General features: G+C 46.9%; 1 protein-coding gene across 2 annotated transcripts in view; it reads left to right on the top strand.

The window, feature by feature from the left end:
• SLC25A32 (solute carrier family 25 member 32) overlaps positions 1 to 13,694 on the top strand; it is a 37,369-nt gene extending 23,675 nt beyond the window's left edge. For both annotated transcript variants that reach the window (XM_068133958.2, XM_068133959.2), the window contains 5 exons: positions 2,446 to 2,531; positions 8,820 to 8,974; positions 9,788 to 9,901; positions 11,388 to 11,533; positions 11,616 to 13,694. In XM_068133958.2, coding sequence (XP_067990059.2) covers positions 2,446 to 2,531; positions 8,820 to 8,974; positions 9,788 to 9,901; positions 11,388 to 11,533; positions 11,616 to 11,736 — 622 coding nt within the window. In that variant the 3' untranslated portion in view covers positions 11,737 to 13,694. The remainder of the gene's footprint in view (positions 1 to 2,445; positions 2,532 to 8,819; positions 8,975 to 9,787; positions 9,902 to 11,387; positions 11,534 to 11,615) is intronic.

Raw genomic sequence — 13,694 nt, 5'->3', positions numbered from 1 at the left:
ACTGAGTGCTGTTATAGTTCTTCTTGTTATAACTTGATGTCTCCTATTCTTGGTTACTGAGATTCACTCAACGCTTGTGTTAAAGCGCTGTTAACCCTTATATGCAGGGCTAGGTCCAGGAGATTGACACGGCATGATTTTTTGTTGTGCTATAACTATGTTGTATAATTTTTTTCTTTGCATGAGCCTCCTTGTATGCTCCTATAATTTAGTTATAAATAATTAAGTGGTAGAAATATGAAAAAAATTCATGCAAGTTCGAAAAGTTTGATTCTTAAAACTACCCTTCCTCTCCTGTCTCCCAGACGCCAAGTTATTTTCACCATAGCTTCATTGCGTAGTTATCTCATGAGGTCCTTGTGGAGATTGTTACACTCTGAGGGGGAGGGATGACGCTGAATCATCCTTGACGTCATTACATTGCCATGTGATGTGTTCCTGGCTTGCATTTCCTCTTGTGAGCTTTCCCTGTTTGCATCGACTTCTCATTAGTTGTTTAATTGTTTTAGTGTCTTTGAAATCGGATTACTCCTTCGATTCCTTTGGCAAAGGTGAGCTTCTTCTTTTTTATTCTCATGATTTTATGAGTTTCACCAGCATTGCAAGTTTATGGGTCTTGCTGTAACTTTTGTTTTTTGAACCTGCATGGTGAGACTCTCGTCACTTTTTAGGTCCTGTCATCTCTCTCAATTATAAAATGGTTCGTGATGTTCGTCCGTCCGTCGGGTCGTCCGATAACGTTTTTGCTACTCTTGCCTTGTCGCCTGGTCACATTTTATCTTAGCCCTCCCTTCGGTGCCCCCGTGTGGGAGAGTGTGGGAAAGGGAGTATTAGCTACATTTTCTTTCTGTATTCCTCCCCATTCCCATTGTTTGTCCACGTCTCCCTCTGTTTTGTCCTTCAACTCCGCTGTTTGTGTTCCCTGCTCCTCTCTCTACTGTTTGTCCTGTTGCATCCTGATCCATTCAGTGTTCTAACTCTTCCATGAGGCTTTACTCTATACAAAAAAGTCATAGGTTGGCAACCATTGTGCAAGCTTGATGGGACCGAATGGTCTCTTCCTGTGTTGAACTTCCTTGTCAGCGAAGTCATCTATTATATATTGAAAACTGTGGTGTATGTCCGTGTTTATGTCTCTCTTGTTTATGTCGGCCGCTTCCCACGCTGAATCCGATATTCATATACTAATGCACATCTGTACCGCACACACTAGCAAAACACATCAATTACTTCATTTTGTTATTGACAGGAACATTTTGTTATTGACAGGAACATTTTGTTATTGACAGGAACATTTTGTTATTGACAGAAAAAGATTCTCTTTTTTTTTCTTTTTTTTGTCCAAGTAGTCCCAAATAGCTTCAATGATATTGAGATCTGGCCTTTGAGGGAGCCATTCCACGCTTTGAAGGATTCTAGCTTCCTCTTTCATTTGCCACCAAGTTTTAATTATTCCCTCTAAATATTTTGGATCATTATCTTACTGCAAGATGAAGTTTGGACCAACAGGTCTTCCACCACTGCGGACACCTTTGTGGAGTAAAATTTATTTGTACCTCGCTGCAGACAATATACCATTAATTATCAAACAACCACGTGAGGTTATGTTTTCACGTCTCTTTGTCTGTCTTGTCTGTGAGCAGGAATATATTGGAGTTATGGACAGATTCAGACAAAATTTTGTTGACCGATTGGACGTGTGACGAGGGCGAATTGATTCAATTTTGGTGCAGATCTGGATCTGCATCCGAGATTTATTTATTTTTTTAAGTGATTTTTTTCACCGTTGATAGATCGGGCCAAAAGTGATATCTATCATGATATTTTAAAACGTTATTGAAGGATTATGACAAAACTTGGTGGATGAGTTTGTTTCGGTGACAAGTACAAGCCAATTAAATTTTGTTTCAAGTCCGAATCCAGATCCGGCCTATCAGTGGGATACAAACCGTAAACCGTTCAGCCTGGCGGAGGTTTGCGCTCTACCGAGTGCCGTTCTAATTTACTTTGAGTTGTGGCCACAAGTTTTTAAAGATTCTAATCAATATGAATTAAAGACTAAGCTATAGTAATAACAGTTAAGTCAACGTTGTTATAATAGTAGAAAACATTAATGGAGGCTTTGAGTGAATTGTTGATGCTCATAATATCAAATTATGGTAACTCATGATTGTGTCTTCAAGGCTTTTGCACAGTAGTGTAGGTACACTCGCTCGCATATGCTCACTCTTGCATACACTCACCTTTTCATAACTAGCAATTGTATTTTCTGACAGTTCCTGCTGACAAAATCCTGGTTTTGTGGTATGGAACTCTTTCCCCAAACTGACTACTTAGACACATTCAGACAGTACGTTTGTCTAATGGCAGAAAATAACTGAATGATCAATGTCGCGGAACATGTGCTTTTAACTTCCTGGTTTATTATTATTATTATTATTCCAGTTACCAAGCGATCAAGGCCTATAAACAAGAGGGCAGAAGCGAGCCTTTGGGGCCTACTCAACACATGATTTCAGCTGCCGGAGCAGGTGCTTACTTTGTATTTGGCAACCACGAGGCATGTTTCCTGTTTCCTTTCGGGTCTTTACGTGCCCAATCTAGCAATTCTGTTTATTATTGAATTGATGATGAATGAAACATTGGGATTGCATGAGTTTCGGACAACAGCAGCTTTGTGAATTTTAGTCTCAGATTCCATCCTCCGAGTTGGCGGTAATAGGCTACCAAACCATTGTCATGGTGAAAAATGCATTGGGTGGTTCTGTTTACCTTGGATCTGCCCAGCCTGGGTTTGATTCCCGATCCGACTGTTTAATTGGATTGGTGCTTAACCGGCAGGGTGTTTTATCACGGTGTGCCATGCCTCAGACGTATGTTAAGCCAGGGGTTTGGTCTGCCAGCATCCAATGGTGGACGTTGAAGATCCAAAGGTGTCTTTTTCGGGGCCGGAGGCATTATGTTTTCGGGTTGTCCCGGACCTCCCGGCCGGAGGTTTTCGGGTTTCGTCCGTCCATCCATCCGTACGTCCGTCCGTCCGTACAGCCTAAACCTCGTTTAACTCAGCAACCACATGTCCGATTGAGACAAAACTTTCAGGGTAGGAGTGACACCCATGCAAAATGTTTTATGATAATTGTGGTATGGCAGCCATCTTGGATTAAACGCAAATAATTAAAAAATATTTCTCGGAAACCGCAGAATGGATTTTTTTTTAAATTTGGCACATTGTCACGTGCTTTCAACGGGGACCAAACGCATGATAATGATGACTTCATAGGTGAAGTTCTCCAAAGTAAACTACTCTCTCTCATGCACAGATTTATCCCATATCGTCTTCAGTTGTCATACCCTTCCTCCCGTCCGTGGTACACTGAATCTTGTGGTGAGGCACTTGCCATGAAGCAACTTGCCTTTACCACATGGAAGGCTAATCCAACTGAAGGAAACCTCAGTTCCTTTCACAAAGTTCGGAACAAGTGTGTGTCTACCCTCAGGAGGGCCAGGAAACAATATCGCTCTGCTCTCAAGACTGAACTTTCAAGCCTGTCTCCCTCCTCCAAATCTTGGTGGCATCTGGTCAAATCTGTTTTTGGTGTTTGTTCCCCTTCCATCCCCTCCCTTACCTCAAACGGCTACACAGCTGACTCCGCACGTGAAAAAGCTGAATGCCTCAACTCTGTGTTTGCCTCAAAATCTTGTGTCCCAAACCCATCTCTCTCTGTTCCCACCTTTCCCAGTCGAAACCAGCTGCTCCAGTACTCTGTGTCCTTCTCTCCTAACAAGGTGGAGAAGATTTTGTCAAACCTCGACTCTGATTCTGCAACTGCACCAGACGGCATCAGCCCACAGGTCCTAAAATCCTGCTCTGCCGCTCTGTCTCACCCTCTCTCTGTTCTCTTCACCCTCTCTTTTGCTCAAGGCCATCTGCCATCAGCTTGGAAATCAGCCAACATTACCGCTTTACACAAAAAGATGCTAAAATAGATCCTTGCAACTACAGACCAATCAGCCTGCTCCCAATAATCAGCAAGGTTATGGAATCAATCATCGCTTCTGACATCAAATCCTTCCTCTTCTCCAATGGCTTGATCTCTGATGGTCAACTTGGTTTCAGACCAGGTCATTCTACTCTGGACATGCTGCTTCTGCTGTCTCAACAATGGATGAGGACGTTAATGCCAAACAGGAAATCAGAGCTGTCTCCCTTGACATATCACGTGCCTTCGATACGGTCTGGCACCCCGCTCTGCTCTCCAAACTCTCCTCCTACGGTATCCATGGAAATCTCCATGCATGGCTTGCGGACTTCCTCTCTAGTCGTAGTCAATGTGTGGCCCGGAATGGATTTCTCTCATCTCCCCTTCCTGTTCAGGCTGGAGATCCCCAAGGCAGTGTTCTGGCCCTGTGCTTTTTTCTGGTCTTCATCAATGATCTCTCAGACTCTGGAAAATCCTCTCTGTCTCTTTGCTGATGACTCTACTCTCTGCCGCTCCGTACCTAATCCCTCAGATCGGCAGTCTGCAGCCTCCTCACTCTCTGCAGACCTGGACAAAATCACAGACTGGTCAAACAAATGGAACATGTCTTTCAATCCTGACAAATCTCACACTCACTATGTCTCGCCGAAAAGACCGTCTGGACAACCCTCCCATATACTTTCTGAACAATCCTCTCCAAGAAGTTCTGTCACTCAAACTTTTGTCACTCAAGCTCACTATCTGCCATGATCTTTCCTGGGAAAACCACATTTCCAAGCTGACCTCCAAAGCCAGTCGCCGACTGGGCATCATCCGTTGTGCGAAGTCCTTCCTCGGCACACCTGAGCTCCTCACCACATACAAGGCTTTCATCCGCAGCTCAATGGAATACTGCTCTCCCCTCTGGGCTGGTGCTCCTTCCTCATACCTAGCTCAGCTTCATGCTGTTGAAACCAAAGCTTTCAGAATCATTGGGATCTCCCTAACTCTGAGGGCCTTTCACTCACTCACCGCAGGCAGGTTGGTGGTCTTTCTGTCTTCTACCGACTCCTCTCCGGCCTAGCTCCCCCACGTCTGTCTGTGCTCTGTCCCCCAAATATTCCTACAGGTCACACAAGAGCTGCCTGCAACCCTCTTATGGTTAAACTGCCAAAATCAAGACTCTCTATTCACCTTCACTCTTTCATTCCTCTTTTCTCCCGCCTCTGGAACAAACTCCCTCGCTCTCTTCAATCCCACTCCTCCCTCCAGGTCTTTAAAACAGCTGTTCACCACCATCTCTTATCTTCCCCCATCCAAAACCTTGATCTTTTGTACCCCCGTTAATTCACCCCAGATCCACTTTTTGGAAATTCCAACTTCTTTCCTGGAAGTCCTAGCAGTGTCCATGTGTTTTATACCTCTCCCACCCCTCCCCCCCCCCCTTCCCTTGCCTCCTCCCCTCAAGCCTTCTCCCTCCCACAGATCTCCCGATGTCCCTGCTCTCAATTGTTGTACTTGTGTGCTTCCCTCTCTCTCCGCATCTTGTCTCCCGTTCCCTTTATCTTAGGTTTTATGTGTCAGTTTGTCTTTTTGTGATTAATGTTAGCTCTTACACGAGCCTCGATCTTGTACACAAAAAAATATATGTATACCAGCCAAAAATGTTTTTATCGAATTCCTTATCCTAAAAATCTGAAATTGCATGCACCTGATCTATGACCCATTTGTGTTGAAATATTACATTTATGACATAGGTCACATGGTTTGACAGCCATATTTGATTTAACCTAAAACCTTCGAAAACATCTTCTCCCAAACCACCAAATCAATTGACTCAAAAGTTTACTTGTGTCATTGACTAGGCATAGCGATTAAAAGATGATCATGAAAACATCATGCAGAGGAGGCATATTGGGGACACAGTCGCATTGCTCTAGTTTTGTATGGAGTCAAAGCTCGTAGAAGAGGCAGTACATTACATTGAATGGATCAGGACGCAACAGGACAAAATAAACAGTTGAGATATGGGGGAGGGATGGTGGGGACACCAACAGCGGCGTTGAAAGACCAAATAGAGGGAGACTTGGCCAAATAATGGGTGTGGGGAGGAATGTTGGACGAGATGGATACAGGAGGAAACTATCAGGAAGGAAAAACGGTAAATTTGGAAGGAAGAGGGCTTTGGGTAAAGTTGTTTAACGAGGTTATAAAAGATCATGGTTTTAGATTGGGGCCAATCTGAGATGGTGGTGAACAGCTGTCTTGCAGACCTGGAGGAGAGAATGTGGCCGTTGTTCCACAGGCGGGAAGAAAGAGGAATGAATCCTGGATTTAGGTAGTTTCACCAGACGGGTGTTGACAGTGGACCGTGTGCGCCATGCAGAAACCTGGAGGGGGGCATGGTGAGCACACAAGGTGCAAGACCAGAAAGAAGGCGGTATAAGATAGACCATTCACATGCTTGCGTTGGGAAAGTGATAGGCCCATCAAATCAGTTTCAGCATGGGATATTCAAATGATCTTGAAGGCCTTCGCGTCCATGTTTTTTAAGCTGAGCAAGATGTGGTGCAGAGGAGCCAGCCCAGAGGGAAGAGCAGTATTGGTAAACCTGCGGATGAAGGCCTTGTCGGTGGACAGGCCAGGTTCAGGTGTGCCCAGGAAGATTTTATACAATGGAGGATGTCCAGTCGGCCACTGGCTTTGGGGACCAACTTCGCCCAAGAGAGATCATGGCTTATAGTAAGACCCAGGAGCTTGAGTGACTGAATTTCCTCAAGAGGATTGGATAGAAGATTGGGGGAGGAGGGTGGGGAAAAGGGGGGAATTTGCCAGATGATCCTTTCAGAGTAAGAGATTTGTCAGCATTGAAAGACATATTCCACGTGTTTTGACCAGCTTATGATTTTTTTTTTTCAAGGTCTGAAGAGAGGGAAGAGTCCGCTGCCCACCTCTCTGAAGGATGAGGAATGTCACGTCAGAGGGTTGAGTCACAGGCCTGGTTGCCTCTAATTATGGCTAGCATGGCTGCAAAAAGGAGACCTTGGTGACTTTGAAAGAGGGGTGATTGTTGGGGTGCATTTGGCAGGAGCTTCAGTGTCAAAAACAGCTCAACCTGCTGATGTTTCACGAGCAACGGTGTCTAAGGTGATGTCGGCATGGAACTCGGAGGGAAAGACATCATCATAAAAGGGCACAAGTGGGTGGAAGTGGAAGTGGGTGGGTGGGGTGGAAGTGGGTGGAAGCACATGCTCTAGGATCGTGATATCCGTGCATTCATTTGAAGTGCAAGGCAAAGCAGGTGAGTAACTGCAGATTAATTGACTGTAAATTTCAACCTGGGGCGCGAGCAGCCAGTTTCATCAAAACGGTCTGTATAGAACTTCACAGAGCGGCATACCATAGTCGGGTTGCAGTGCACAAACGACTCATCACACCTGGCAATGCACGTTTGTGAGTCCAGCGGTGCGAAGAGCACATGGACCACCGAGCATTGGAGAAATATGATATGGTCAGATTAATCATCCTTCACCATGTTCTAACGGACAAATGCACTTGTGGCACCAACCTAACGAACTCTACATCCCCGAGTGCTTGCCTCCAACAGTGAAGGGTTCTGGTGGTTCTGTAATGTGGGCACATTTTCCTGGCATGGTTTGGGTGCATTCATTCCTTTTAAAAGCCAATCCCAATCGCTACTTAATGGTACCGAGTGATAATCTTCACCCCATGTTGCAGCATTCCTTTCCTGCCAGGAGGGGCATCTTCCAGGATTACAATGCCCCCATCCACAGAGCATGTGGTCACCCAATGGTTTCATGTGCGTGGTACTGGTGTTATCCATACGTCATGGCCTTCTCAGTCACCAGATCTGAACACAATCGAGCATTTATGGAATATTCTATAACGACGCCTGAGACGGCGTTTCCCACCTCCATCAAACTGGTTTGAGTTCATCAACTTTCTGGTGGAAGAATGGCGCATTCCTCCTGCAGAATTCCAGACGCTGGGGGATTCTATGCCATGACGCATATAGGCCGTACTGGCCGTATGTGGTGGCCCAACGCCCTATTAAGTGACATTGCGTTGGTGTTTCCATTTCTTGTATCTTGTATCTTGTGTCGTGTCCGTGTCGTGTCCACGACTTGTGTCTTGTGCTTTTGATAGCATGGCATCCTGCCTCACTCTCCAAACTCTCTACCTATGGCATACAAGGCCAACTCCACACATAACTTACTGACCTCCTCTTCTCTCATAGCCAATGTGTGGCACTCAACGTAATCCTTTCATCTCCTCTCCCTGTCAAGGCTAGAGTGCCTCAAGGCAGTGTTTTGGGCCCAATCCTATTCCTGATCTTCATACATGATCTCTCGGACTCTTGAAAAATCCTCTTTATCTGTGTCCTGTGACATCCTCCAGAAAGGCAGGCTACGACCTCCTCCCTCTCTTCAGACCAATGTTTTTTTTCATCCGATGCCTCCTCTCCTGCCCCCCATTCCTGCCCACACCCATTGATTGTCCAAGTCTGCCTTTATCTTGGCCTCCAACTCTGCTGTCAGTGTCCCCCCCCCCCCTCTCTCAACTATTCCTTTTGGCCTGTTGTGTCCTGATCTGTTCAGGGTACTAATTCTAGCTCTCCATGAGTTTGACTATGTATATAAAAAATGCTGCTGTCATTGTCACAAAGTGTCCATCTTCATGTTTCACATTTTGTTCATTAAGACGTGGCTCAGTTTGCCTGACTTGTTTGGGATATCGGTTTGGAGTTCCCTTAACCCTTTGTTGTAAATGTCATTGTGTTTGTGATGGATATGGATTTGATCGAGAGATGCAATGATCCTAACCTGTATCTGCACGCAGGCGCCGCGACTCTCTGCTTTACCAACCCGATCTGGGTCACGAAGACCCGGCTTGTGTTGCAGTACGAGAACGTTGAATCTCAACGGCAGTACCGTGGCATGTTTGACGCGCTGACCAAGATCTTCAAGCACGAGGGAATCCGAGGCCTTTATAAGGTCATCCACTGTATGCTGTGTTTTTTGCCCCCATATTTCCTGCAATGACCCGGATATCGTTTCCTTTGTTTGCACTTGTTTCCCCTCTCTGCATCCCTTCTCAACTCACTCCCTTCTGTCCTCCCACGTCTCCTCGCCCCGCTCCCCGTCCCCTCGCCCCGCTCCCCGTCCCCTCGCCCCGCTCCCCGTCCCCTCGCCCCGCTCCCCGTCCCCTCGCCCCGCTCCCCGTCCCCTCGCCCCGCTCCCCGTCCCCTCGCCCCGCTCCCCGTCCCCTCGACCCGCTCCCCGTCCCCTCGACCCGCTCCCCGTCCCCTCGCCCCGCTCCCCGTCCCCTCGCCCCGCTCCCCGTCCCCTCGCCCCGCTCCCCATCCCCTCGCCCCGCTCCCCGTCCCCTCGCCCCGCTCCCCGTCCCCTCGCCCCGCTCCCCGTCCCCTCGCCCCGCTCCCCTCGCCCCGCTCCCCGTCCCCTCGCCCCTCGCCCCGCTCCCCGTCCCCTCGCCCCGCTCCCCGTCCCCTCGCCCCACTCCCCGTCCCCTCGCCCCGCTCCCCTCGCCCCGCTCCCCGTCCCCTCGCCCCTCGCCCCGCTCCCCGTCCCCTCGCCCCGCTGCCCGTCCCCTCGCCGCCTAGCATTCAACAATTCACACAAGCCGTTAAAGCTGAACATTTAATTGGTTAAATAAAAGGTAGCATTTGGTATCTAATGTTGATGGAATTGACTATCCCAACAATACTGACCAGTTTCCTTTTTGTTTTTGTTTTTCCTGTGCTCGCCAAGGCCTGTTCTTTTGCTCGCTGACCCAGTTATTCCATATAGGGTTTTGTTCCCGGGCTTTTTGGAACATCGCACGGAGCCTTGCAGTTCATGGCTTACGAGGAGCTTAAAAATCGCTACAACGAGCATTTGCTCCGTCCAACAAGTACACATCTGGTAAGCGATGTTTGTTTATGTTTTGTTCAGGTTGAGGGATAGTGGAGGGGGTGGGAAAGCAGAGGATGTTCAAAACGTTATTATAAAAGGGATACTCACTCACAACAGTTTGAGAAACGCAAACGTTTTATTTATTTTTCAATATATAATTAATAATAAATATCTAAATGTGTTTTTATTTGCATTTTCACCTTGTTCTCTATTTCATCTCTGGAATGTCTCGGACTGTCGTCTGTATCTTAGTGGAGTGTTATGACTCCACTCGTACCTAACTTGCTCGCACAATACATCCGTCGATCAAACCTGAAAGTTTCCTTCAGATGTGACATGACAGGTGGGATTCCCAATACCCGTTTTGTTGTGTTAATAAACGTTTTGTTTGTCATTCATTGACCTTTGCTGCTTATTTTGCAGAACCTTGCATTTCTTTACCTCCGCTACCGAAGATGGACGGAGGTTATTCCACGTTGACATTATGTAGTATTATGTGTAGATCGGTGACAAAAAAAATCTAAATTTAATGCATTTTAAATTCAGGCTGTAACAACAAAATGTGAAAATGGATGGGGTGTGAATACTTTCTGAAGGCACTGTACATATGAAAGGCAAATCGCACTGGGCCAATGGGCCTTTTGTTACTAAAAGTACAAAGCAAAAGCAGATTCGCTGATCCCTCCCCCGAGACCTTTCTGGCGTCGTTTGGTGTTACCAGGGCCACTTCCCTCCATCCTCGGTCCTTCACCATCTGAGGTGCCACAAAGTTCCCTCTCCAAAACAGCAGACGGTCAGTTCCGTGCTCCTCATGGTTATTTCTTCAAGTAGGTTTAATGCACTTTGCAAAATGTTTCGTTCACTGTGCATATCCCGACAACATGGGTCCATGCTCGACCCCCGCACCAAGACAGAACGGAAACCCCAAAAATTTAAGAACAAAACTCAGGCTGCCATCATCTCCGGTTTCCTCTTGCCGTTTTCCGGCCAATGAAGGGAATTTAAAATCGCAGGTATCACCGTGCAAGACAAACTCGGGGATGCAAGGAGGGGGTGGGGGGGAGGAGGAAGAGGTCACGGACCGTAACGGTGTGTACACCATCGGACACCCGTATCCCGTATTGTTTATCGGAACGTTTAATTGTCCGTGCCCGTCTTCTTATTTTTTTCTTATTTTTTTTAAGTCCCCAACTTTATGTCGGCTCAGCCGAGGGAACCATTGTTGCCCAGCATTTGACTCCTGAATGTTTGTCCTTTTTGACGAACCTCGTTTGTGCTTTTTTCATTTTCCGCTGCACGGGGTTTGCATTATGGAAACGTCGGAGTGGACGTTCGTTTACGCAGAGTCTATCGGACACCCTAAATATCACAATGGAGTGCATGATAGAGCTCTTTTAATTAAACAAAGGCAAACTTTGGTGCAATTATAAAACATCATACACGTATACAGATTGTGTTGCTTTCATAACAACCTCTCTCCCCCTCCTTCCTTTAGAGCACATCCGAGTATTTATCCATGGCTGCTCTCTCAAAGACGTTTGCCGTGGCATCTACGTATCCATACCAGGTTGTGCGGGCCCGGCTGCAGGACCAGCACACGAGCTACGCCGGCGTTTGTGACGTGATGAAGTGCACCTGGAGGTAAACGTCTCGTGCTCGAGCTCAGCCTTTGGGTGATGAGGTGTAACCGTTTGATGTTATAAACCGTCTGCGCTGTGCACAGAAATGAAGGACTCGGAGGCTTCTACAAGGGAATGGTTCCGAACATCGTGCGCGTCACTCCGGCTTGCTGCATCACTTTCGTCGTCTACGAGCAAATGTCTCACCTACTGCGTAACACCTGAGCCCGTTCGGTGAGATGCTCTACGGAGTCTCGCCAGCCCCGTGATGTCTCGCCGCTCTCTCGACGCGTCGCCTTCGGATGGCAGGACGCGTGCATTTGGTGGACCGAATGATCGACATCTTCATACAAGTGCACACGTCGTCAGAAAGCGTCTTTTTGTTGTTGTTGTTGTGTACAAGATTGAGGTTCGTGTAACGGCATCAATTAATCACAAAAAGACAAACTGACACATAAAACATAAGATAAAGGGAGCGGGAGACAAGATGGGCAGAGAGAGTGAAGCACACAAGTACAATAGTAGAGAACAGGGACATCGGGAGATCTGTGTGAGGGAGAGGGCTTGGGGGAGGAGGCACGGGAAGGGGGGCGGCAGGGGTGGGAGAGGTATAAAACACATGGACACTGCTAGGACTTCCAGGAAAGAAGTCGGAATTTCAAAAACGTGGATCTGGGGTGAATTAACGGGGGTAAAAAAGATCAAGGTTTTGGATGGGGGAAGATAAGAGATGGTGGTGAACAGCTGTTTTAAAGACCTGGAGGGAGGAGTGGGATTGAAGGGAGTGAGGGAGTTTGTTGCAGAGGCGGGAGAAAAGGGGAATGAAAGAGTGAAGGTGAGCAGAGAGTCTTGATTTTGGCAATTTCACCAGAAGAGGGTTGCTGGCAGATCGTGGGGGACAGAGCACAGAGAGAGCTGGGGGTGCAAGGCCGGAGAGGAGTCGGTGGAACACAGAAAGACCACCAACCTGCCTGCGGTGAGTGAGTGAAAGGCCCTCGGAGTTAGCTTCATCGCGTTATTTTTTGACGTCACTATTGAACCAGCAAATATTCCTCCAGGTGCAGTTTGTGTGACGATTCCATGTTGCATATTACGTACTACGAACGTTTGTCTTTTGGCGAGTCTTGGAGGTGGTTTTTCCCATCCACTGTTGGTATTTTGTTTTTCTGTGCCGAAGTTCAGGACGATGGTTACCTGTCCATCTTGGATCCATGAACCTGATGCCATTTTTTTGTGTCATTATTTGATCGATGTTGGGAACGTACATGTAAAAGGTTTCAGTACAGTAACACTCTCGGTTTAAATAGAGTGGGGCCTATGAACATTTGGGGGTATATTTTAGTAACCTGTGTTTTAAATCCATGTAACTTTATTTCCGAACAGTTTGGGTGATCTGGTCGTACGCTCGCTGTCGATCCCAGTTCACCTTTAATTCAGATCTTATTCAAGACGCGAAATGCAGCTGCACGAGTGGGTGCAGCGTCGTGCTGCACATCACGCGATCTTCGTTCTGGAGAAGCTCGCCTTTCCTTTTGCTTGTATGAAACACGTCGCACTATGTTACCAAGAGCAATCGGGAGGGTTATTTTTCACTCGTAACCCTCGGATGGACGTTAAGCTGGGTGTCCTTTCTGCTGGCATTTGTTGGTATTTAATGAAGACTGGGCCTGGCCAGCCGGGTCGTCAAGGATTTGGACCAAAACCTCTCCATGGCCAAACCTACAAGAATTTGGGAATAACTGGAGCCATTAACCAAGTGCTACATTGACCGACACGTGAGCTCAAAGGTCACACACACGATAATCTTTCGGCTGTCGAGTCTGTTTGATATCCGACTCCAAACTGTCGGTCTGGTACCCTGCAGGCATGACGTTGCATACAGAAATTGCGCTATAATTTTGGCGAGAATGAGCCGGCTGTCCTGCTTACTTGCACTCCGTTCTTCAAGTTTACATATTATCTTTCAAAAAGAGTAGACCATTGTGCGCACAGGTGTAAGTCTACATCTTTGAATCGATGTCGATCACAAATGGTTTGTTCTTTGTTGACTCATGTGATGTTGCAAGGGAAGGATTTTTTTTTTTCTTGAACCACTACTTTGTTTCCTGTAAGACCTTCTCCAAGTTTATTGCTTTTGTTGAAATGGGTTCAAAATCCGAAATAAAATGTCTTCAATATCCACA

Source organism: Myxine glutinosa, chromosome 13 (genome assembly GCF_964187855.1).
Source record: "Myxine glutinosa chromosome 13, kmMyxGlut1.1, whole genome shotgun sequence".
Taxonomy (NCBI): domain Eukaryota; kingdom Metazoa; phylum Chordata; class Myxini; order Myxiniformes; family Myxinidae; genus Myxine; species Myxine glutinosa.
This window is presented reverse-complemented; position numbering and strand designations above follow the sequence as displayed.